Source organism: Anolis sagrei, chromosome 2, assembly GCF_037176765.1.
Source record: "Anolis sagrei isolate rAnoSag1 chromosome 2, rAnoSag1.mat, whole genome shotgun sequence".
NCBI classification, from domain to species: Eukaryota; Metazoa; Chordata; class Lepidosauria; order Squamata; family Dactyloidae; genus Anolis; species Anolis sagrei.
Window position 1 is genome coordinate 263,787,169 of NC_090022.1, and position 27,502 is coordinate 263,814,670.

The 27,502-nt window shown below is 41.3% G+C and overlaps 1 protein-coding gene across 1 annotated transcript in view; it reads right to left on the reverse strand.

Moving 5' to 3' along the window:
* Positions 1 to 27,502, reverse strand: part of ANKRD31 (ankyrin repeat domain 31) — a 71,663-nt gene that overhangs the window by 34,200 nt on the left and 9,961 nt on the right. The window contains exons 3-7 of the mRNA XM_067464571.1: positions 25,669 to 25,751; positions 23,433 to 23,479; positions 19,255 to 19,349; positions 17,519 to 17,565; positions 13,752 to 14,309 (exon numbers count right to left, since the gene is read on the reverse strand). Coding sequence (XP_067320672.1) covers positions 13,752 to 14,309; positions 17,519 to 17,565; positions 19,255 to 19,349; positions 23,433 to 23,479; positions 25,669 to 25,751 — 830 coding nt within the window. The remainder of the gene's footprint in view (positions 1 to 13,751; positions 14,310 to 17,518; positions 17,566 to 19,254; positions 19,350 to 23,432; positions 23,480 to 25,668; positions 25,752 to 27,502) is intronic.

Consider the following 27,502-nt stretch of genomic DNA (forward strand, 5'->3'; position numbering starts at 1 on the left):
AAAAAATCTTAAGAAGGAAGTATGTCAGAACATTAAATCAGTATGCATTTTTAAAAAGTTTTTATGACCCTCAATTTTGCAAGACTATGATTTTCACTGAAAGGAAATATTGTCTGATATTACTTCGGCCTAGCCAGTGATTTTAACAATACACTTAATTACATATATCTTCTTTAACCTAAAAGCTATATTATCGACTAGTAAAGCAAGTTTTTAAAGTCAGAAATTTGCACATGACTATAGGCAGTCCCCAAATTACTAACAAAATAGGTTCTATAAGTTTGTTCTTAATTTGAATTTGTATATAAATTGGAACAGGTACATTTAGTTGTAACTCCAGCAAGACACACACACACACACACACAGTATATTATTAGCTTTGGATAACATTAAGGTTTTTCCCTGACATTAAGTCCAGTCCTGTCCGACTGTGGAGGTTGGTGTTCATCTCCATTTCTAAGCTGAAGAGCCAGCGTTGTCCATAGACACCTCCAGCATGACTCCATGGAGTGCCGTTACCTTCCCGCCGGAGCAGTACCTATTGATCTATTTACATTTGCATGTTTTCAAACTGCTAGATTGGCAGAAGCTGGGGCTAACAGCGGGAGCTCACACCGCTCCCCGGATGCAAGCCTGTGACCTTTCGGTCAGCAAGTTCAGTAGCTCAGCACTTTAACCCACTTTGCCACCAGGGGCTCCAGATAGCATAGGGAAGGGTTAACACCCCTGTGATGTTTGTTTTGCTGTCTGTGCCCCTGTTCAGAAGGTTTCACCTCACTTTCTGTCTTTGTGATAACTGGATTTTGAAAAAAAATGGCTTGTTGTGGGAACAAGGATTGGTGATAAGGCTTCAGTGGAGACACCTTTTCCTCGTGATATTTCTTTTAGCAGTAAATTTCCCTTCCTAGATGTAGATTTCTCTTATTTCATATTATCTCACCCCTATTTGTAACTATGAATTGTTTTTAAGTCAGATGTTTGTAACTCAGGGACTGCCTGTAGTCTGATTTCTATTGGCTCTCTTCTCATTTCCCAGAGAGTAAAAGACATATCTACTGGTATTTTATTCCTTCTTGCTATCAGTATTCTGCTTAGTATTGTTCCAGTGAATGAACTGCTGTTATGTTTCAAAGTTTATGACAAGACCAAACAGAACCAGTCTAAGCAGCTGATGAAGAAAGAATAAATTTCTCAATTTGACTTAAATAATGTCCGAACTGTTTTTCTTATGAAAATATTAATGTGCTTTTAAACTGCTGGAAATACAGGTAATTTTCCAGATATATTCTGTCATTTGTTTCTGTAAGAGAGTGCTTACTTTAATTGTTGCACATACAATTCATAATTCCTTCATTTAATTATCTATTTACCCTCCACTCAGTTACTACACTGAGTGGAGGGAAAATGAAAAACATGGAAAATACAAGCCTGAAAAAAACATATGACAAGGTTGAAATCTATGCTAAGGGAACCACCACAACTTAATGCCTGTATACTACTATATCAAGACACTTACTAAGGCGCATTTTCAGGATTTTGTATCCAAGATTTTGTATCCTGCAATCAGAAAGGCTCCAAGCTTGACGAATCTGACCTAACTCATATATCAGTGCTCAGGGAACTGAGAACCTCCAAGTGTTGTTCTGCTGTAGCAACCACAGTCAATGAGGAGTAATTATGGAAACTTCAGTTCAACATCTGGAGTTTCAACTACACCCCCTATCCTTGCTAAGTACTGTTATTAAACTACTAAGCTACTACAATTTGTCCAGATGGTATGGAAAAATCCCAACCAGCTCCCAGCATGCTTTTCAAGGAATTCTTCAGGAAGATTATTTTCCTCTATATTCAAGACAACAAACATTGGAAAGTAGCTACAGAATTCAAAACATCAGTGGCAGGGATAGAAAATGGGGGGAAGAAAGCAAGCAGAAATGGGTGGAATCTCTGGGGAATGACCACAGTTATCAGATAGCACAAATCAGAAGGGATTTAAATCTCCCGTGGCATGTAGGTTTCTATATCTGGTTCTCCTGCATTAGCACTTTCACAAGCAGTATTAATTTTGCAGCAATTAAACTGGAATTTAGCCTCAAGTCAATAGCTGTTTCATCATAGGTTATGCCTTATGGCCAAATATGATTGTCCAAGGTTAGAGTTTTGGATGTGGGTCTATACGTGGGCAATTCTCAACGAGTGACTGTAGAGACCTACCCTATTTACTCAAATATAATACTAAACTTTATTGGTGAAATCACTTCACCAAATTAGGGTGTGCATTAGATTCACATAATATGATAACCATAGTGCTGAGCCAAAGCAAAAGAGGAAGCTTCTTCAGGGGTACCTGCAGCTCATATTTGAGGGATGTCATCTCTAATTTAATAGCCATGATCGAATGCTATGCAACCCTGGGATTTATCGTTTGGTGAAGCATCAGCATTCTTTGGAAGAGAAGACTCACGACCTAATAATAATAATAATAATAATAATAATTATTATTATTATTATTATTATTATTATTATTGGTGGGATCATAAACTTGCAAAGGATTTTCGAATCCAGACTGACAAAGTTTTGGGACACAATACACCAGACATCATGCTTGAGGAAAAGAAAAAAGTTTGGATTATTGATGTCGCCATACCAGGTGACAGCCGAATTGACGAAAAACAACAGGAAAAACTCAGTCGTTATCAAGACCTCAAAACTGAACTGCAAAGGCTCTGGCATAAATAAGGTGGTCCCAATGGTCACTGACACACTGTGTGCCATGCCAAAAGACCTCAGCCAGCATTTGGAAACAATAAGCATTGACAAAATCACGATCTGTCAACTGCAAGAGGCCACCTTACTTGGATCTGCACACATCATTCGAAAATACATCACACAGTCCTAGGAAAGTCCTTGGAAAGTGTTTGACTTGTGATTTTATTTATTTATTTCCTATATTTCTACCCCGCCCTTCTCACCCCCGAGGGAGGACTCAGGGCGGCCTCACAAAAGCATCATAGGATGCCGAACATCATAAAAACAATCAACAATCAGCAATACATTAAAGTATTAAAAAACTAATTAAACAATTGAGTAAAAGCATGCCTGTTAAAAACCAGAATCCCAAATCCAATCCAAGGTCCAGTCCGGGTCAATTCATTGTCTTAAAAACTTCTTTTACTTGCTCTTATTACTGGTCGAACACTTGGTCCCATAGCCAGGTCTTAAGTTTCCTTCTGAAAGACAGGAGGGGAGGTGGCCAATCTGATGTTCCTGGGGAGGGAGTTCAACAGGCAGGGGGCCACTGCAGAGAAGGTTCTGTCCCTCGTCCCGACCAGTCGCATTTGCGATGGTGGGATCGAGAGCAAGGCCTCTCCAGATGATCTTAAATTTCGTGATGGTTTTGTGATAGGAAATCCAGCATATACTGTATATCTCGTTTGCTGTGACATACTGTGTTTTTGTGTCATAATAATAATAATAATTATAATAATCCAGCATATATATCTGGAAATCCAGCATATATATCTTGTTTGCTGTGACATACTGTGTTTTTGTGTCAGTAAAATAATAATAAATAATAATAACTTTATTTTTGTATCCTATCACCATCTCCCAAAAGGGACTCAGAACGGCTTACATAGGGAATAAGCCCAGTCAAACAGAGTTAAAATATACACAATTTAATACATATGCAACATCATAAAACATAATTAAAACATAATTCATCATACAACCACCAGTAGCTGAGCATAATGGGCGTTTCCGATTTAAGGTGTGAGGGAAGGCTTGTGCAATATAACTGCCTGGGCAATGGCTGTTGGTAAAGTACGAGAGGTAGATGATAAATTAAAGCTGAAAGGGCCAAGTCAGATTAATACAGTACAATTCCAGAGCAGGGACAATAGTAAAGTGCAAGAGTCGAGAATGAAGCTATGGCTAAAAAGGCCAATTCATTTAGTGAACCGAGTAATCAAAGACTCATTGGAACAACCATGTTTTTAGGTCTTTACAGAAAGTGGACAGGTTGGATACTAATTTAATCTCTCTAGGGAGAGAGTTCCAGAGCTGGGAAGCCACCACCAAGAAGGTCCTCTCCCTCATCCCCCACCAACTGCACATGTACAGCAACAGCCCTCATGAGTCCATAGCACTGAACAAAGGCAATTAAAGTGGAGTCATTCTACAACAGAGATACACCCCATTGCTGGAGGATTTGGCATTTTAACACTTTTGTTTTTCAAAAAGAAATTCTATAACTATAGCAACTACACTGGCCAAAGACAGCACTTTTTGCCATTGCATATTACATTAGGCAGCAAATCGTTTTTTGGTTTCAGGGTTTTGAAAAATGTGTTGTGCACTATATTGAGCGAGGTATTAGATATGGGTATTCTGGATCTGCATGGTCTTTCACAATGAGGTCATAGATTTCCAGATGGAAAGTGGTCCCAAAAAGGGTTTGCCTGATGCTGATTATAGTCTACAGAAAACACTGCTATCTCTGTTGAGATATCCGAGGCTTAAAAGTCATACAGCATTTCCATAAATACTGAAAATGCATTGAATATATTAAGGTTTATTTATTATTTATTTATTTATTTGCTTTATTTCTATACCGCGTTTCTCAACCTATAATAGGTGACTCAATGCGGTTTACACAATATTAATTACCACAACAATAACAATTAAAACACAGCATACCCAATAACAAACACACAACCATTCATACAGTGCCTCGATCGCAACCAAGATCCAGTCTCATATTCTTATACCGTTCCTATGTTCAGTTTACCGTCATTCTGTGTACAATTGCGCTGATTAGCCAAACGCTTGCTCAAAAAGCCAGGTTTTGAGCTTCTTCCTAAATGCCAGCAACGAAGGGGCCTGTCTGATGTCGCTTGGTAGGGCATTCCATAACCGAGGGGCCACCACCGAGAAGGCCCTGTCTCTCGTTCCCGCCAACCGTGCCTGTGACGCAGGCGGAACCGAGAGCAGGGCCTCCCCGGACGATCTTAATGTCCGTGTCGGTTCATAGGAGGAGATGCGTTCGGAGAGGTAGGTGGGGCCGGAACCGTTTAGGGCTTTGTAGGCTAATGCCAGCACCTTGAATTGTGCCCGGTAGGGAATTGGCAGCCAGTGGAGCTGGCTCAACAGAGGAGTGGTATGCTCCCTGAGAGCTGCTCCTGTTAGCAACCTGGCTGCCGAGCGCTGGACCATCTGGAGCTTCCGGGCAGTCTTCAAGGGCAGCCCCACGTAGAGCGCGTTGCAGTAATCTATGCGGGATGTGACCAGAGCGTGGACTACCGTGGCCAAGTCCGACTTCCCGAGGTACGGGCGCAGCTGGCGCACGAGCCGAAGCTGTGCAAATGCTCCCCTGGCCACCGCTGAGACCTGAGGCTCCAGGCTCAGCGATGAATCCAGGGTCACACCCAAGCTGCGAACCTGCGTCTTCAGGGGGAGTGTAACCCCGTCCAACACAGGCTGTAACCCTATGCCCCGTTCGGCCTTTCGACTGACCAGGAGTGCCTCTGTCTTGTCTGGATTCAACTTCAATTTGTTCACCCTCATCCAGTCCGACACAGCAGCCAAGCACCGGTTCAGGACCTGAACAGCCTCCTTAGAAGTAGGTGGAAAGGAGTGACAGAGTTGGACATCATCTGCGTACAGATAACACCGCACCCCGAAACTCCGGATGATCTCTCCCAACGGCTTCATGTAGATGTTAAACAACATGGGGGACAGTATTGAACCCTGCGGGACCCCACAAGACAAAGGTTGTGAGGACGAGCAGCTGTCCCCCATCAACACCTTCTGGGTACGACCCTCTAGGAAGGACCCGAGCCACTGTAAAACAGTGCCACCAAGGCCCATTCCCGCGAGGCGTCCCAGAAGGATACCGTGGTCGACGGTATCGAAGGCCGCTGAGAGATCCAGCAGGACCAACAGGGACACACTCCCCCTGTCGAGCTCTCTGCGGAGATCATCCACTAAGGCGACCAGGGCTGTCTCGGTACCATGTCCCGGCCTAAAGCCAGACTGTGCCGGATCCAGATAATCAGTGTCTACCAAGAATACCTGGAGTTGTGAGGCCACCACACGTTCCAGGACTTTGCTCAAAAAGGGAAGATTGGAAACAGGCCGATAGTTGACGAATTGAGTGGGGTCTAGTGATGGTTTTTTCAACAGCGGTTTTATTACAGCTTGTTTTAAGCTGGCTGGAATATTGCCTTCCCGAAGGGAGGCATTAACCACCACCTCCACCCACTCGGCCAATCCCCCTCTGGCCTCCTTTAGAAGCCAGGATGGGCAGGGGTCTAGGATGCATGTGGTAGCTCTCATTCCTCCAAGTATCTTGTCCACATCCTCGGGTTTCACCAATTGAAATGAATCCATCAAAATCGGACAAGCAGATGCTCGTGTTACATCCTCAGAGACTGCCGTTAACGTGGTATCCAGGCCAGAGCGGATCAAAGCGACTTTGTCCGCAAAGAACCGAGCAAATGCTTCACAGCGGGCCGTCGAGTTGTCAGGGTTCCCATCCAGAGTGGTGGGGTTCAATAGCCCTCTGACAACTCGAAACAACTCCGCCGGACGGTTCTTTGCGGACGCAATATTGGCCGCAAAGAAAGCTTTCTTTGCCGCCTTTATTGCCACGGCATATGCCCTTAATAGGGCAACAAACCGTGTTCGATTTAACTCGCTCGGGTCCGAACGCCACACGCGCTCTAGTCTCCTCTTCCTTCGCTTCATCGCTGCCAGCTCCTCGTTGAACCAAGGTGCTGGTTTAGCTCGGCTACTTGAGAGGGGACGTTCCGGAGCAATCGTGTTTATGGCCCTAGTCATCTCCCCATTCCAGAGAGACACCAGGGCTTCAACAGAATCACCAACCGAGGTGGCAGGAAAATCCCCAAGAGCCGTCAGGAATCCGTTCGGATCCATAAGCCTCCTGGGGCGGACCATCTTAATGGGTCCCCCACCTCTGCAGAGGTTGGAAGGTGTGGTGAGTCTAAATCTGACCAGATAGTGGTCGGTCCATGGCAACGGAGAGGTGGATAACTCCTCAACACCGCCACCTTGCTCCCATCCCTGACAGAAAACCAAATCTAATGTGTGTCCCGCACAGTGGGTGGGGCCAGATACTTGTTGGGACAGCCCCATGGTTGCCATGGATGACATGAAGTCCTGAGCCGCTCCTCCTAGGGAAGTCTCGGCATGTACATTGAAGTCCCCCAGCACAAGAAGCCGTTGAGACTCCAATGCCAGGCTCGAGACCACCCCCGCTAGCTCAGGTAGGGAGACCGTAGTGCAGCGAGGTGGGCGGTACGCTAACAGAATCCCTATTCTGTCCCGGTCGCCCACCCTCAGGTGGACACACTCGAAATTGGTTGACTGTGGAATGGGGCCTCTGGTCAGAGGGATAGAATTTTTATAGACCACCGCAACTCCGCCTCCCCGCCCTCCAGGTCTCGACTGGTGCTGTACAGAGAATCCTGGCGGACAAAGCTGGGTCAAATTAACTCCTCCAGCTTCATCCAGCCAGGTCTCTGTAATGCACGCCAGATCTGCCCGTTCCTCCAAGATTAGATCTTGGATGAAAGATGTTTTGCCATTGACAGATCTGGCGTCCAGCAGCACCATCTTCAACCCAGAGGGACTGCCAACCTGGGTACACCCACTTACCAAGTCAGGAGACCGATTACAAGTAATTAAGTTTTTTTTCCTTCTTTCCCTAGGCCGAATTTGGGCTGTAAAATTTTTACTATTTCTAGGTCGAATTAGCCGAATTGGTGGTCTCCCTTTCCCGTATCTCCCCCTCCCCGTCACGGGCTCTATGGGGGCCCCCCGGCCAGTGGAATACCCTTCTTCTACCATATTGCACTTAGAATTCGTAGTTTCAACCCATGACTTGTACCAGATTATATACTTTTGCCACTCAGTCTCAGTCCAATTCTTTCCTATTCCTGGTGTGTTAATTCCAGGATCCCCCCACCCGTTCCACCCTCTATTGTCCTCCCAGTCCACCAGTAACACAATAAGCAGACCCCAAGGGAGGAATGCTGACATTGGGGAACAGAGTTGATACAGGGTTGAGGTAGGATATTAGGTTCAAGTAGTAGTAGATTTTAAATTGCTAGGTCTTAAAGTGCTAAAGATTTAGTCTAAGCTGTTAAAGTGCATAGAAAGCTGTTAAGTGCATACAATAACGCGTTATCAGAGACTGACTGCTATGGTGGTCACTTAATAACCTTACTTATACAGGGTTAAAGTGCAAGTTGTTGGATGAAGTGCTGACCGTTGTATACCTTAGCAGCAATTGGCCCCTCTAAGTGCTAACAGTTGTAAAATTTGGCAGCAATAGATCAAATAAAGTGCTGGTAATTGGAAGACTTAATAGCGTTGGCTCATATAAAGTGCTGGCAGTTGGCAGGTATCAGCGTTGGCTCAGACAACAATTTACTAGCGCAATGAATGTGCAAGTTGATCGAATAGTCCTCAGTCCTATTGGTAGATGTAAAGTCCAGTTGGTCTCCCTCCTCCCCCTCCCACCATCAGTGTCAGGGTCGGGTGACTGGGGCCTTGCAGCAGAGTGACGGATCGCTAAGATGGCCACCGGAACTGCTGATGAGCTGGATAATTCCGGAAATGGAGGCAGTAACGCGGTGGGTGGCGTTACAGTAATGGCGGTTGATCACAAAGCATGTAACAGCAGCTATGTAGCAATATATATAGTTCCAACCACCCAGGAGACAGCCTAGCAGTCGTGAGGTTAGTGTTGCTGGTTAAGAGCGTTGCAGGCTAGAGATCACGATCGCCGCAAGAGAGCTTAAAAAACGCTGAGTCACCGCGCGGCGTTGGTCAGGCTCTCCCAGGGAGGCGCCGAGTCACCGCCGGCTCACCCTGTCGAGCTTGCCCCAGCGGTATCGGGGCATGGGAGAAGCAGCCGGGACGCCTCCAGGCCTCGGAGAAAGTTGGAGTACGAGGCCTGTCTCAGTTGGAGTTGCGGAGGAATCACACCTCCGAGTGCAGAGGAGTTCAAGCTTGGCGCGGAAGGATCGGCACAGAATCCGGGGAGCGGGGAGCGGAGCCACGCTGGGGACACAGGCCGAGGGCTCAGATGAAAGTCAGGGCCAGATCGAGCCGTGGGTGGAGATGGACAATGCAGAACGGCAATTCGCTGGCACCGCAGCGCTCGGAGCGACAGCCAGCTGCCCCAGCAACTCTCTCCGGCTCGGCAGTCCCTCGGCAGCCCCACAATCCACTCCAACCAGCCCAGGCCTCCGCTCCGGTCCGCAGTTTAATCCAAGCCGCGGATGAGTCCGAGCACAGCAACACAGGCAACACGGCGCACACTGCCGAGCTCCAAGGGCGGCCGCTCCGACCTCCCTCCGGTAGTCAACACAGCGGGTGGTAATTGGCAGCTGGCGGGTTAGATGTTCCAGGCCAGGTTAGACCGAGCAAACGGGCTGGGAGGGAGCGTGCTAGGCCGTATCGATAGTAGCGGCCTTCGCTCTACCTCCTTCCTCTCCCTTCTTCTTCCCTCCTTGGTTTTTCCTCCTCTGCTCCCCTCAAGCCCCCCTCCGGGGTCCTGAGGAGATGCCGGTTCAGGAGCCGATGACAGGAGTTCAGAATAGGGGCGGATGGATCAGATTAAGCTCGGATTAAGAGCAATCGCCTTACCCGGACGGGAGGTTAGCTGTTAGCAGTCGCCATCTTAACCGGAAGTTCTGGTTTCTTCCATAACATCAAGTCTACTAAGCTGTCAAGTTCAGTGCCTCCTACAATTACTGTGATCCCATGATCTCAGGGAAAAGTATTTTTCTGTGCTAGTATGGTGTAATGCATAGGCAAATGCAAACTTCCTTTGAAATCTGAGAAAATATTTGAAGGCATACATGCCACCTGACAACCTTTGGCTAGAGATGTCAGTAAGAAAATGTATATATCTTTATATGGAAAACTTAGATGTCAGGGGGGAAAGCCTAAACCAGCTTCATCCCTTATGTGATTGTTATCAATATTCAATAAATTTTATTTTGCTTTATTGAAATGATACTGAAAAGAAATTACCCTCCATGTACACTATTGAAGTGGTACTTGGGAAGATATTTTTGACATGTGTTTTGATTTCTCTACTTGTAGAGAAAAATCTATTTAATTCCATCTATTTAACAAATTTGGAAAACAAGCTCAGTCACCTTGTTTGGAATTCACTTTTCCATTTTGAATTTCATTTATACTCATCCTAAACTTCCTTAAGAAATGATGTAAGATATTTTGATTTCGGACAGCTTGGCAGGAAAAGATTCAACCTTTAGCTGAAATAGCAGGAAATGTGTTGCTTATTGTAGGTCTTTGAATGATCACCCAAGAACTCATGCGTCTAGCCTTCTTAACTCATTGAACCAAACCTGAAAAATTCTCAAACTGAGTATCCTTTGTCAAGAACCTCACACAGGCTTACACCAGAAAGAACTGCTAAAATATTTCAATGAGAGCAACATATATGTAATCAGATATGGAGAAGATAATAAATAATATTAAAGGAAAAGAAATAATATTTAGGGAATGGAAGAGGAGAGAGGAAACAGAACTTAAGGAACCCTTTAAAGGAACAGTAAAAGTGTGGAAAAAAAGAAAGAAGAAGTTAAATCCAGGTAATGAGAATAAGATGGCAACTATATGGCAAATCTATATATATAAATTTGTTAGGGGCATCCAACGAGGAAACAAAACTGAAAAACCCCCCAACGAAACTTAACTAAAATCCCCGTGCCCATAACACAACCCACAAGGTACAAACATATCTACTCAAAATGAAAAACAACACAACAACACACTCACAAAACGGCAAAACAACAAAACTCAAAAATCCCCCAACGAAACTTAACTAAAATCCCCGTGCCCATAACACAACCCACAAGGTACAAACATATCTACTCAAAATGAAAAACAACACAACACACTCACAAAACGGCAAAACAACTGAGCATGCGCATTGGCGCCCAGCCGCAAGTTCCATCGCGCGCGCACATGGCCTTCCGGCCAACGTTCCCTCTGCGGAAACCATGCCCACTCCAAGCCCCGCCGCGCCGCTTCCCGCACACACACACACCCTGCCGCACACACACACGCAACCCCACGCTCCATCACTCCCCCCGCCGCCGCACACACACACGCAACCCCACGCTCCATCACTCCCCCCACCGCCGCACACACACGCAACCCCACTCCCCCCGCCGCCGCACACACACACGCAACCCCACGCTCCATCACTCCCCCCGCCCCCGCACACACACACGCAACCCCACGCTCCATCACTCCCCTGCCCCAATCTTACCTCCTTTTACTTCAGGCCACCTCCAAACCCCACCCCGCCCCTTCCCGCCCTGTCAAAATCTAGGAAAGACAGGAAGGAAGGAAAGAAGGAAGAAAGAGAAAGGGAGGTAAAGAAAAAGGGGGAAGGAAGGAAAGTTAGAGGAAGAAGAAAAGGAAAGAAAAGGAAAGATGGAAGGAAAGAAAAGAGAGACAGCAGAAGAGAAAGAAAAAGGGGGAAGGAAGGAAAGAGATAGAGAAAGAAGAGGAGAAGGAAAGATGGGAAGGAAGGAAGGAAGGAAGGAAGGAAGGAAGGAAGGAGGGAGGGAGGGAGGGAAAGAAGGAGAGAAAGAGGGAAGATTGGCCACAGCAACACGTGGCGGGTAAAGGTTGTTATTTCTATTATTATTATTATGCTATTGTTCCTATGAGACCCTTTTAGGGCGAATGGGAGAGGTGTCAGGTCCCAGAGGCAATGCATTGCATTATTGTTATTGTTATGATGGTGGTGAAATAAAAGGAAATAAAAAGTGAAAGAAGGAAGCAAACAGGGAGGGAAGAAAGGCAAAGGAAGAAAGGGGGAGGGAATGAAGGAAAGAGAGAAGGATGAAACCAAGTAGTGAAAGAAGGAAAGAAAGAAAGAGGTAGAGAAGGAAGAAAGTAGAGAAAGGGGGAGGAAAAGGGGGAAGGAATAGGTAGGGACCTCTCTTTCATAATAGTCCAGATATCTACCTCAACTTTGATAAGTTTTACTATAGGCCACAGCAACGCGTGGCAGGGCACAGCTAGTGAATTATAATAATGATGAAATGATAGGCAGAACATTGAGACTGATTGAAAGCAGAGGGAAAAGGTTAGTAGAGGATCTATATACAGAGGATGGAAACCCCGTAGAACAAAAAGAAATTCAGAATTGGATAGGGTCAGGGAATTGGATTCAAAGCTGGGCTATAAGACAGGAAATTTTTAGACGGAGGGGGAAAATTAGAGAACAGGATAGTCCATTTGAGAAGGTGATTAGGAAATGTTTGAGAGGGGAGAAGAAAGTGGCAGGAGATCTGTACAACCAAATTATAACAGTAAAAGAAGAAATAATAGAGGAAATTTTCCAAACATGGAGATTGGATATGGAAATTGAGAGGGAAGACATCCAAAGGGAAATAAGTAATATAGCAAAAGAAAAGTATAATGTATTAAGGGAAGCAAGAAGGAAAATGTTACAAAAATGGTACAGAACTCCTGCACAACTTTCACGCTTTGTACCAGGGATAAAGGATAGGTGTTGGCATGGCTGTGAACAAAGAGGGGTGTTTAATCATATGATATGGGAATGTGATCAAGTGCAAGAATACTGGAAAAGGATTGAAGGGGAAATCAATAGAATGTTAAACTTACAAATAGTAATAATTAATAGAAATATATTACATGCACGAATAGCAGGAGTGAAGAATATACAAAAGGAAAAAATGGTTGATAAATTAATCGCTTGTGCACAAATTGTTTTAGTGAGGGGTTGGAAAGACAAAACAAAATGGACGATGATTAATTGGTATAACTATATAGTGAATATGTTAAATGTGGAAATAACAAATTGCAAATGGAATAATATAGATAAAATTGAAAAGGTTACAATAACTAAGAGGATGTGGGAACCAGTTCGGAATTATTTAGAGAATGTGTTAGGATGTGGAGCAGAAAAATTAAGACTGAGACTGATATTTCAAATGTAACTTCTGTAGTTTGATGTATAAATGGCATGTACAAGGAGGGGAGGGTGGGAGTGGGAAAAACCAATAAAACAATTTTAAAAAAAAGAGATCTATATGCTGGATTTTGCATCACAAAATCACAAGTCGAACACTTCCTACGCATCTAGAACTGTGTGATGTATTTTCGAATGATGCGCACAGATCCAAGTAAGGTGGCCGTTTGCAGTTGACAGATTGTGATTTTGTCAATGTTTATGCTTTCCAAATGCCGTCTGAGATCTTTTGACATGGCACCCAGTGTGCCGGTGACCACTGGGACACCTGTACTGGTTTACGCCAGAGCCTTTGCAGTTCGATTTTGAGGTCCTGATAATGGCTAACTATAATAATAATAATAATAATAATAATAATAATAATAATAATAATAATAATAGTTGTTGTTGTTGTTGTTGTTGTTAGCAGAAACAAGCGCAAGCTACAATAAAAGTGGAAACCAAAAAAAATGTAATCAGATCAAGGAAGATATAATAATAAAAGAGAAATGAAAATCAAATGTACATATCATAAGTTCTAATAATTCTGAAGGAGATTGTAAAACTTTTTAAAAGAAATAGGCAAAGAAGATGCTGGCCTAGATGTCTCATATGTACACTAATCAACATGCCAAAAAAGAAATTGGTTCACAAGCTGACTTAAAATACAGATAACCTTTTAATTTTAAATCATACATACTTGTTCTTCTGAAGTGCATACCATCTTGGTCACCATTACAGCTTCTGTTTCTTCAAAGTGTTGTGAATTAAACTGGCATTTTAAATTTGTTTCTGTTATTTGTGTACAGTCATCATCTGCTTGATCTAGATCTTTTTCTACCATAGTATCCTTTTCTAGGGGGTGGGAAATGGCAAATGGTGCTACAGATTCTGACAAGCAGTTCAATGCTCGGAAAAGCTCTGCTGGTATGTCACTGCTTTCCTCGTTTCCAAATGGATCCATAGACAGAGTATCATCCTGATATCCCAACAGTTCAATCATTTGTTGAGTCTCAGAATCAGTGAGTGGTTCCATTACAAATTTTTCCAACTCTTCAGCAAACTTTGTAGTTACACCACATGGCAGTGTTTCAAGTGGTGGACATTTGTCTGTCATATCTTTTCCTTTACTAGCAATCTCAGAACTCTGAAAGACCTCCTTCGGCTCTGTACATTTTGTTATTGAGTCCTCTACTATATCCATGGCTGAAAGAAGACTTCTTTCTGGAGAGTCTTCATTATTTAATCTCTGTGAAAACTAAATAAGAACATAAGCTAAATGCAATTGTTTCCTTTTTCACAAAACCCGAGGACTCTTGCTCATACTTTCCACAGATCTATGAGAATACCAGGGCAATATACATTTTCTAAACCACAGGCTTAAATAATGGCTTGCTAATATAATAATTTACAAAATATTTTTCATAGGCATGCTAAGCGGAATTATTCATAGCTTTGGGTTGCTATGAGTTTTCCGGGCTGTATGACCATGTTTAAGAAGCATTCTCTCCGGATGTTTATTTCTTTCTCCCACCCTGGACATTTCACAGATATATAAAGCTCACTTGCCTAGTTTCTAACAGACCTCACAACCTCTGGAGATGCCTGCTGTAGATGTGGCCGGAACGTTAGGAGTTAATGCTCCTGGAACATGGCTATACAACCTGGAAAACTCACAACAACCCAGTGATTCCGGCCATGAAAGCATTCGACAACACATTCATAGCTTTGCTTCCATGATACCTCTTCCAGCAATATTTTAAGCTTAACTGCATAGATGCACAAACTAAAATAATATATTATGTGTAGGTATCATTCTCTAGTACGAATAGCACCACCAGGGCCCATATAAGTCTTATGTGATAGAGCTCCACAGCTGAAACTAAGGAGATCTGGTCCTCAAGTCAATCTTGTGCACCAACTGCGCCCCTTCCTGGAGATGTCAGATTTGGCAACAGTGGTAGATGCCTTAGAGGCATCTCACTTGGATTATTGTAATGTGTGGGGCTGATTCTGGAACTCCTTGACTAGAGATGTCAAGATAGCCCCATCCCTGGTCAGCAGGTAAAAGCATTTCTCTGCTATCGGGCATTTACAGACTGATGAGAATTGGACATTTAAAGCTGGTGTGATTTTAAGGATGGATGAATTAATTAATTAAGCTTTATTTATATCCTGCCCATCTCCCAAAGGTACTCGGAGCAGCTTGGTATACTTTTGAATATTTGTAATGTTTAATGGTTTTAATAGTATACATTATTTCAGTTTTTAAATTTAATATCTATATTTAAATATCATTGTATTATTTTTAATTAGCATCACTTTATATTTATTGTAAGGTCCCGTAAATCGCTATATCAGGAAAAAGTCAAGATAAAAATAAATAAAATAAAGTCAAATCAACTTGGAAACCTACATATTCAGAAAATACATTCGAATATTTCTTCAATTGTAAGATGCCATCGATTGTACGATGCATCCCTTTTTAAGAGATGTTTATGCAGGAAAAAAGTGAGCCTTAGAATTAAAGAAATATAGTGCCTATAATTTACAGTGCTTTTCATTTGCAGTTATTTCATCCCTTCCCTCATCACAAGATCTCTGGGCATGTTGCAATAAAATCCACATGGCAGTTTAAAATGTATCATCCACATAATATTGAAAACAATAAAGATAATGTAAAAGATAAAAACATATTAAGTCATTGCAGAGTTTTAAAAATTGAAATTGAAAATATATGAGCCACTCTACAAAGATGAAGGCTCGGAAGGAAAAAAAGGAAAAAGCAAGGCAGGGACATGGTTTTTCATGAGGATTTTTTAAGAAAAATGGGGAACTGATTATGGATTAGAATGGTGAATAAAATAAAATGAAACCCTCTTCCAAAATCTTTGCTAAAACTTAGATAAGAAAACTTACCATATTTACTTAAATCTAATCCTCACCTTTTTTGGATAAATTACCTTGCCAAAACTGGGGTGCGCATTAGATTCGCTTAATATGGTAATCTTCATGCTGAGCCAAAGCAAATGGGAAAGCTGCTTCAGGAGCACCTGGAGCTCCTATTTGAGGGATGTCATCTATAATTTAATTGTCGTAGCTCAATGCTAAGATTTGTAGTTTGGTGAGGCATCAACATTCTTTGGCAGAGAAGGCTCAAGACCTTGTAAAACTACAGCCCCAAGACTCCATAGCATCGAGCCAGGGCAGTTAAGGTGGAGTCATTCTACAGCATAGATGAATCCCAAGGTTCTATTTTCCATTGCTGAAAGGTTTGGTGTCCTAACACTTTTGTGCTTTAAAGTTTACCTGTCCAAACATATCTCCCTCTATGAGCCAGCTAGGACGTTAAGATTTTTTGGGGAGACCCTTCTCTTGGTTCCGCCTCCCTTGCAAATGCAGTTGGTGGGGACGAGAGAGAGGACCTTCTCAGTGGTGGCCCCTCTGCTATGAAACTTCTTCCCGAGTGAAAACAGATCAGCCCGCTCCCTCCTGACCTTCAGGAAAAAGCTAAAGACATGGATGTGGGATCCTCAGAGGTCACTACTTCTGAGGATGCTTGCCATAGATGCAGGCAAAACATCAGGAGAGAATGCCTCTAGAACATGGCCATATAGCCCGAAAAAACCTACAACAACCCAGTTGCCTATATATGTTAGCTGCTCTGAGAAGGGCAGGGTATAAATATGGATAATGATGATGATGATGATGATGATGATGATGATGATAATAATAATAATAATAGCTGGAATCCTAAGCAGGCAGCAATTTAGTGGCCATATTACAAACAGTGCACCTTTTGCCATTGCACATTACATTCATCAGCAAATAATATTTTTGGCTTCAGGGATTTGAAAATTGAAGTGCACATTAGATTCAATACCGCATTAGATTCAAGTAAATACGGGTATGTGTTTGACAATACACAGTATCAGATCATTATAATTCCTAGTCTTTGTTTCCTTTTCTACATTATTTTTTAGATATAGGTTTGTTAGGGCTGTTTGTCACTATGGAGATATAATAGAGACAAAATCATTTTCTTTACTGATTGTGGTAGTTTCTTTTGGTTTCAGTGCATCATCAAATCTATTCTAATGCTTACTAAACGTTCTACAGCAAGTTACATGATTTCACTTTCAACAGATACATGAACCACTTGGCAAGTCTGATCTTTTATAAATGATAACAGTATAGAAGTTGTTTTAAAACAATGCATCACAATAACCTTTGCTCCATATAGCACATGATTTGTAATATGACTCCGAAGGGCATGCTAATTGCATAAAGGGAGCATGATCAACCTGATATAAAGGTTTGTTTTGCCCTTTGTTGAAATCACTGCTGTTTAGATTATTTTAATTAAGAGAGAAAACGTTTTTACCCCTTCAGTGACAGTTCCATAACGTATATAAACAATGCAGCTAGCTATAATGCATACAAAAAAACAAAAATTAACACACTTACGTTTCTGCCTGGTATCTCTACAAATGCACCCACTTCCAAACCTAAACCTAGAGCAACAGTGAAAACATTAGAATATTTAAATTTATTTCACTTTATTTTGAATATTTTTCATAATTTAGGAGACATTACGAGGCAACTGGAGTAATGGTAGGAAGAGGAAGATGCCTTCTCCATCAAAGGAAACTTGTCTTTGGTGCAAACATGTCCTCCCACTACTAAATATGTTTATTTACTGTTGCTTCTACTAGCTTTACACCTAATGCTTAGGTCTGCTAATATAAAGCAAAAGGCTGATTTCTACTAGCTTTAGTGATCCAGGAACTTGAGCAAAGCACTAGCTGTTACTATTCCCTTCCAGAGGCATTTAGGGAATGACAGCATAGCAGCGAGGGAGGACAATGATTATAGTTGTAGCTCCACTTATTTTTTGCACTGCCAATGTTGCTATTATTTCTGACAGTTTTTAAAGGATAAATAAAAGGAAAAAATAGACATTTCTTTAACCACCATAGTTAGCAACTTCTTCTATGCTCCATATCATAGAAAAGGGAGGGGGCTTAGATCAAGATAATAGAAGTAGCTTTCTTTAACTCACAGTGGGTTAAAAACAGATGAATTCACAGCACCTATTTCCACCATGCTTTATTTTATTTCTACTCTTCCTTTCCAACAAGGAAATAATGTGATACATTTAGTGAGAGAAAAAGACCAAAGTAAGAACTGAGAAGGCATCTTCTGCAAATTACATAATTGGAGCTATTCATATTTTTTCCATTTTAAAAAACAGTTTTGAGAACAATCGGGATTGTGACTACAGCAGACTTTCCAATGATTTTTAGCCTATGCACTGAAAATTCACTACAAGAAAAATAACTCTTTCCCAGATAGGCATAAATGACAAGATAAAAAAATTCAAGCAAGTAAGAGGGGAAATCATTGTATATTTCTTCATAATTAGTAAAAGCAAACTTCTTATTGTTGTATGCCTTCAACCTGGAGCCACGGTGGCACAAAGGATTGAACCCTTGTGTCGGCTGAACTGCTGACTTGAAAGTCAGCAGTTCAAATCTGTGAGACGGGGTGAGCTCCCATCAGTCAGCTCCAGTTTCCGATGCAGAGAATGAGAAGAGCCTCCCACAGGATGGTAACACATCCAGGCGTCCTCTGAGCAACATCTCTGCAGACGGCCAATTCTCTCACACCAGAAGCGACTTGGGAGTTTCTCAAGTCAACTCTGACATGATTGAAAAAAAATGCCTTCAATCAACTTATTTCCAACCTATGGTGACCATAAGGCAAACCTGTGACAGGGTTTTCTTAGAAAGATTTGTTCTGAAGAGATTTCATATTTCATTTTTCTGAGGCTAAGGTAGTGTGATGTGCCCAGGATCATCCCATTTGGTTTTATGTGTCATGCATGTCTGTTTCATCCAGTACATGCCTTCCTTTGCCTGAGCAAAACAGAAACCTATGTCCCGCAAGAAAAGGAAAAGGAGTCATGATCCACAGAGTAAGCGAAATGGTGCAGCACACATGACCTGCTCTTTTTTCTTTTCCTCCTGGGAACAAGGCAGGTAACTCTCAGAGACCACAGTGACTGCTCACCATCTTCCTCTCGAGATAATAGTGATCTTTACACTTTCACGGGAGGGCTATGCCCTTCATCCCTGCAAAAGCAGAGAGCCAACTGTTCTAATTACGCTTAAACAAGTTTCTCTCCTCCATATAAAACATACCCAACACATTCTGGTATTCTCCATCTGGAGTAAGAACTTGTGGACAATCTGCATGTCTAATACCTGCAGTAAGGACTGGACAGTTTATCCCAGATCTAGGGAGGGAAAAGAAAAAGTATTTGACAATACAAGAAACTTGATGTACCATATATACTTGAGTATGAGCCTAGTTTTTCAGCCCTTTTTAGGCTGCAGAAGCCCCACTCAGCTTGTACTCGAGTGAGGGTCCTGGTGGGAAGGCGTAGGAATGAAAGAAGCCCTGGGTTGCTGTGCTGAGAGGGGAGGAGAGGTCATGCGTCTTCGTCTCCTCAGTCCTTCCCGCTTCCTCCCTTCCCACCTCAGTTTTTCCCCCACTTTTCCAGCACCCCTTTACAGTAATAGCGAGGGATGGGGGTTACAGTGCAGCAACATATGGCGGCCCCATGAATCTCACCTGTGTTTTGGCACTTCGGTGTTGCGCTCACAGGCAAAAAAACCCAAATAATTTGTATTTTCCTGGTTTGTAGTGACTGTGTAAATGCTACGCACAGCTTTGTTTAATCAAAATGACTGCAGCATTAATAGCCCCCCCCCCCCCCCCATTTCCTCTATGCAAGTTCACTTTGATGTTAGGTCATCCTGCAATGATCATGTATTAGATGCATGTTATTTTCAGCCACACGACCATGACTAGAGCATTGGTCAACCAAAGAGGCTGGTTTTTGAATGCTGATAGATGGATGCGTGCTAATGCTGATATGCAATTGTCTACGAAAATGCACCTTCAAAAATTAAATGTGACTGCGCACCAGCAAAATGGAAATGAGTAGCATTTTATGGCAGGAAGGATCAGGGGGCCTCTCATCAATCTGTGCCACCTCCCATCCCATCCCATTATTCAATGTCAAAGCTGACTCTGTTTTTGTGAAATAAAAGATAAATCTTTTAAACCTGGATTTAAGTCCTATGGGATGAAAAAGAACTGAATTGGATTCCAATCCTGCAGATCATTGGGTGTTTACTATGCAGATAATCCCTAAAGAGAGCAGGCAGAGACAGACAGGAGAAACAACTACTACCCAACCTACAACTCCCAAGGAGCACCATTTCTGAATCTCACTTCCCACATCGCTCAGAATGCAACAATGTATTTATTTATTTATTTATTTGCAGTATTTATATTCCACCCTTCTCACCCCACAGGGGACTCAGGGCTAATTACAATGAACACATATATGGCAAACATTCAATGCCAATTTTGACATACAACGCATACAGACATACACAGAGGCTATTTAACTTTTTCTGGCCGCTAGGGGAGCTGTCGCTTTCAAATATACAATATACAATGTGATATATGTTGACTTTCTGAGTTAACAGATCTTTCCTTTCCTTAGGCATGGAAAACTCCTTTGCAGATTCCTAAGCCTCTGGCTACTTACTATGATGCATAGTTTCTCAATATTTTTTCTAAGTGTTTGAGAAACAGGAAAACTTGACGATTTTGCTTCTGATAAAAGTACGTCAGAAAATAAAGGCATTGCAAAAGCTTTTTCAGCAACCTCTAACTTGGCAAACACTTGAGGCAAAACCGCAAGGCCCTGTTAAAGGTTGCTGAAAAGGTAGCAATCAAGAAGCCATACTAAGATACCAATCATGACCTCTGAATAGTCTAAAAGCATAAGCTACATAAATACATAATATACAGCTATCTAGATATCAATCTGTGAAATGTAGTCCTGAAGAACAAGTTGAGGAATTCTGGTTTTACTTGTCCCTGAAGTGAACATAACTAGTTCCTCATATCCATTAAGATAACTGCAAAACATTATTATTATTATTATTATTATTATTATTAACTTTATTTGTACCCCGCGAGCATCTCCCGAAGGACTCGATGCGGCTTACACAGGCCGAAGCCACAACACAATACAATAGAAACAAACAAAGCAAATTAAAAACAAAAACAAATCAAATCAAAATTAGCAATACAACAGAACTATACATCGGGACAATATAAAAACATTAATTTTATGGACCATGTGCATTGAAGAAACATGAAAAGAGACTCATTGTGTATTTGTATTCTCAACTCTCTTTTATGTATATGTGTGTTCATAACATATCAACCTGGTAGGACTGCTGATCAAAAGCTAGGCGGTTCGAATCCAGTGAGCAGGGTGAGCTCCCATCTGTCAGCTCCATCTTCTCATGCAGGGACATGAGAGAAGCCTCTCACAGGATGGTAAAACATCCAGACGCCCCCGGGCAATGTCCTTGCAGATGGCCAATTTTCTCACACCAGAAGCGACTTGCAGTTTCTCAGGTCACTTCTGACATGAAAAAAAAACCCAAGCTTGAAATGCTGATATATCAAAGTTTCCCCCCTTCTGGCTAATCATTTTGATAGTTGGAAGCTGTCTTTACCTTCTCCTTTTAGGTAGTAACCACTTGAAAATAGGGGAATAATTTATCATCTCCAGCGGCAACCAGTGAGGAGGTAGCAAGGAACATGGGACAGAAAGTCCTCAACTGTTGCATAGCTTTAAGGAAAGGAAGATAGCTACCTCTAACATAATGGTAGTAAGGTATTCTGTTGATCAAAGAGAATGCAGCAGCAGCAGCCACAACCAGCAGAAGATGTTATATATTAGGAAAAATGGACAGCCTGTCTGAAACTCACATGTGTGTATTTTAGCTGTTGCTGTATGTTTATTAATATAGTGAACTTTTTTTGTACCTTTTAGTGAGGTGTAATAAAGTTATTTATATTTTCCGTCACCACTCTGAAATCTATGAGATGTCGAATAGCACAGAAATGTATCTGTTAATGACTTGACTGTATTATGAACCTCTGAATCCTTTTAATTTCAACAAACTCCCTATCTTGACTAAAGGTCCTTGATTGCTGCATCTCACTATCCATACAGATAGAAAATTAGTCCTTGAAAAAACATTTGTTCACTTTCATGATCATATTTTATCCCCCATTTATATGAAACTGGTTGGTTCAGTCACTAGGAGTTTGAGGTTATATGCTATTAGTGTTAATGACATTAAGCTCTATTTCTCCTGGTCAGCACAGTTAGCTGGGTCTGCGCAAGTGTTGGATCAGTGTCCAAGCGCTGTAATGAGGTAAATGGAGACCAATAAACTGGATAAGTCTTTGCAGACAGAGTAAAGAATAAATCCTGAATGGGGATGTACTCCAACTGAGCTTAGGAGTACTATGGCTCAGAGCCTTTGAGGTCTAGTTTAACAGATTTGCCACCAACAGCCTTTCTGGTACATGGATATCCCCACAATAGTTCATGCACTGTACCCTCCTCATTAGAGCACTGCTGACCAGGATAGCATAAGACACCATATAACACTCAAGGTGACTTAAATGGCTGCCAATGTGTTTATAGTATGGAGCCCTCGGTGGCACAGTGGGTTAAACCGCTGAGCTGCTGAACTTTGAATCTGGGGAATGGGGTGAGCTCCTGTTGTTAGGCTCATCTTCTGCCAACCTAGCAGTTCGAAAACATGCAAATGTGTGTAGAGCAATAGGTACCACTCCAGTGGGAAGGTAACGGTGCTCCATGCAGCCATGCCAGCCACATGGCCTTGGAGGTGTCTAAGGACAATGCTCTTCGGCTTAGAAATGGAGATGAGCACCACTCCCCAGAGTCGGGCATGACTAGACTTAATGTCAAGGGGAAACATTTACCTTTACTATGTTTATAGTTTGAATTCAAGGTGCCTGTGATGATGATGAAAATTTTGAATTTAGGACATTATATAGCTGAAGAAGCACCCCTCACCATATATGCCTGCTCAAGGAATGAAGTCTGGAGGGACCCTCCTTTGTCTTACATTAGGAGAGTCAACACAATATTTGAGGACATGGGAAAAGGCTTTCTCAGCTGTGACATTCCAGCTATTCAATGTCCTCTTAGATGTCTGACAACAACGAATGGCTGTTTGGAGTCCAACAGGTTTCTTTCAAAATGCCCATGGAATCTCTTTTACCCCATTTCACCAGTTTTTAACACTGTGAGTATTATGCATAATTAAATTGTTTTAACATGCTTTTAGTCTGCTAAAATTATTGTTTTAGTTTATTTTTAATTTGTTTAGATCCATTTTGTAGGAAACCCTGAGATTTTGTGATATAGGGTATGATATAAATATTTTAATAAATATATTGGTCTTACTGGAGCAGAGACGGAGAATCTTCCTTTTCATCACTCCCTGGGGGTTGCTGCAAGAAAATATATTAATCAATAACTTGGGGGGGGGGGGACTGAATTAATTGCAGAATAATTAGAGATACATGCATTAGCAATGGGATTTCATTCTCCAGATCAGATCTGCACAACATGTTCTCCCCCAGGCCACACAAGACATTCTCACAGAGGGTCTTGGTCAAGACAACCATTAATTAATAAGTAGCTTATGTATCTAGCATTGTCTGGATATGCATTTTCTAATGTAAATTATTTAAAATACTCATTATTTGTGCTATAATGTCATGGTTGCTAAGTGGTACAAGCTTCAACACATTTTCCAGGCTTTCTTACTGTATACATCTAGTTAATTAGGAAAGTATTTTCTTCACACGGATGTTATTCCATAATAAATAAAAATCTTATAATGTGTAAGTAATCGATATTAATTGAAACATCCTTTTTTATAATATGGTTTATTTGCAAAATAGTTTGATCATTAATTACACCTTTATTTGGATAATAAGGTGCTAAAAACCTATTTGCAGCCTGAAGAGGTTTAACCTATTTTAATTTCGGCCCCTTACTACTCTCATATTGTGCAGATCTGCTCCAGATGGAAGATTACCTATGCTTACAAGCACCCGCCATATATACTCAAGTATAAGCCGACCCAAATATAAGCCGAGGGACCTAATTTTACCATAAAAAAACAAAGAAAACTTATTGACTCGAGTATAAGCCAAAGATGGGAAATGCAGCAGTTACTACTAAATTTCAAAATAAAATAGATACCAATAAAATTACATTAATTGAGGCATCCGTAGGTTAAATGTCTTTGAATATTTACATAAAACTGTAATTTAAGATAAGATTGTCCAGCTCTGATTAAACCATTATACTAACCCTCTTCAATGTAAATGTGCTTATGTATCCTTCCAACAATAATAGAGAAAAATAATGGAAATGTAATAATAATAGTAATAATAGAGTAAAATAATACATGTAATAATAATAGAGTAAAATAATAAATGTAATAAAAATAATAATAGAGTAAAATAATGTAAATGTAATAGAAACAGAGTAAACAACAAATAACTTTGTCTCAAGTATTTTACACCTAATTTAAATCTTTCGAAGGCTAAAAAAAACTTCTTGGTTTTTCAGAATCCCAAAACATTTTTTGAATGAGTGAAGCTCTTAATGAGGAGGTACTAGCATGATGGGTCAGTACACGTGGTAAATATTTAATATGTTATTTCTCTTTCTCTTCATACTTGTATCACTTGCAAAGCCTTGAGCTGCGTACATTATTCAACCCAGTAATGACATATGCAGACAAAGTTGAATTGAACTATCTATGTTGAAGTGAGATGATTTCCCTCTTCTCTTTTTAGTTTACAATGTGCCCAAAATCATTCAGATAACTATGCATGGGCAAGTAAAAAAATGTGGAATTACTTGCAAAGTTAATATTCTTTAATGAGGATCTTGTGAGGTTGATGCACAACTGGAATAGAATGGTTGTATACGTCCAGTGATTGTGTGGGGACATCATAGAAGACAAATCAGGAAAAACTGAATTACTCACGCTGCCTTTAATTGATACACTCTTACACCAATTTTAGTTAATTTGCATTTAGTTTACATTAGTAAACTTTTAGAAGGGATGGACTATAGCACAAACCATTTAAGAATCACTTTATTAACTCAATTTGATTATTTTTTAAAATATTAAAAGGGTATTTCAAAAACAAGTCCTATGTAATTTAACATGTCTGCAAAGTTGATTACAGTAATGTATAAAAATGTAAATTTATTTAACAGATTACATGACTGATGAGCTTGGTTTTCACTTGAAAAACATTTTCTGTCAATATTCTACCACTCAGGTTTGGCTTCAAATGTATACTCCCAAAGTGCTTGCTATCTATATCAATACTCCTGTAATCATTCAATGGAGAAGGCCAGCATTTTTTCCTGCAATGTGATAAAGAATATTATGAATTTGTTTTATTATCATATTTGTATAATTTTCTGCAAACTCACCATGGACCAGCAGGTGATGGCTCACTGACTAACACAGGTCTGTGGGTTATTACTTTGAGCAGAGCTGCCCTAAAGTATATCACTGAGTTCCTTAACCAACAGTGAACCAACATTCTCTTAACCTCAAGCTTCACACATATCAGAATTAAGTGAATATATATAAATATATACATACAAGATTAATTGGATCTTTTCCCTTTAGGATTGGTAGATTATCACTAGGTTTGAAGATGATCTGGATCTCTGGAGATAACTCTCCTACAATTACAGACAAAAAGAGTTAATGCAAATGGCTACACTTAAGTATTATTGTTCGGTATTCTCAAAGAAAAAATATCTTATTTCACTGAATAATAGTCTCACTTTCCCCCTTTTTCAGGAAAAAGGGGATGAGACTATTATGCAGTGTATAATAATCCCTTTGTGGGAGCAGCTGCAGAGGAAAGAGGCGGGCGAGCAGGCAGACAAGTTCACTTGCCCACCTGCCTCTTCCCGCCAAGCTACAATGCCTCTGTAGCCCAGAAGGAAAAAATTTGGGGTGAGCGAGTTCGCCCACTTGCTAGCCTGTTACCTCCAAGATACAGAACCTTGTCTTGCCAAAGCAAGGCGAGGCTAGGTTCTGTAGCTTGACTCAGCTCAAGCCCTGTAGTGCCAAAAGAGCAGTTGCCAAAAGTTGCCCTGTAGTGCCAAAAGAGCAGGGATTTGTGACTATTATGCAATGAAATATGGCACATCATTAATAATATTAAGTGTCTCAGGAAAAAATAATCCTAGCCATTGTTTTGGTCAACTTTAGATTCTGTTAGGTTATTTGGGGTGCCGATTCAGAAAATTGCATTGGACAGACCACATCAGCTTTAGTTTCTGATACAGAACATATGCCATCCAGTAGTCGCAATCTGCTCACCCAAAGAAAATCATATTTAATAATCTAGAGCTGTGGACCTTATTTTAGGTCTGGGGAGCCCCTGGTAGCGCAGCAGGTTAAACTGATGAACTGATGAACTTACTGACCAAAAGGTCACGGTTCAAATCCCAGGAGCAGGGTGAGCTCCCAAAAAGAGTTAATGCAGCCCCAGCTCCTGCCAACCTAGCAGTTCAAAAACATGCAAATGTGAGTAGATCAATTGGTATTGCTTCTGAGGAAGGTAATAGTTCTCCATGCAGTCATGCCAGCTACACGACCTAGGAGGTGTCTATGGGCAACATCGGCTCTTCGGTTTAGAAATGGAGATGAGCACCACCTCCCAGAGTCAGACTTGACTACACTTAATGTCAAGGGGAAACCTTTACCTTTTTATATACTCATGTATACATCCAGAAATTTTAATCAACCCCAGCCCATCCCCCACCCCACTCAAACTGAGTCAATGTAAATACCGCATGACAGAATCCTGCGGCACTCCACTCGTGACTTCTTTCCAGAATGAATGAACCCATTGGGTTCATTCACTTAGCCAATTACAGATCCACCTAACCGTAGTTTTGCCACTACTTTGTTTGCCATGTAGATTATTGTCTGTTGGTGTTTTGTTGTTGTTGTTGTTGAATCTAGAAAATACACTTAATATATTACATAATTATGCATATGAATCAATGAGAAATACACAAGTTCCCAGTATCAGTCAATTTTCCCAAAAATTGTATGCAAGATGAACTACTTTGGCAGGATATCATTTCCCATAAATATCCCTTATTTCTATTCTGTTATGCATCAACTTCATCATTATCTAATGATGCAAGAGAATGTCAAGCCTGTGGCTGTGTTTAGTTTTCTCAAAGCCTTGGAATGCCTCCACACAAGGCTTTTTCCACGCAATTTTGCTGCCATGTTCACTGAAGTTTACTAGAGATTCATCTGTTTGACTTGTAGCTAACTATCCCCATTGTTTCTTATCAAGTTTTTTCTTATCAGAGAAAGCTCATCAAGCAAAAAGATGAGATAGCTTCACAAAACATTTTAATTATGAACAGAGGAATGTTTCCAAAATGAAAGCAGGCTGATTCCT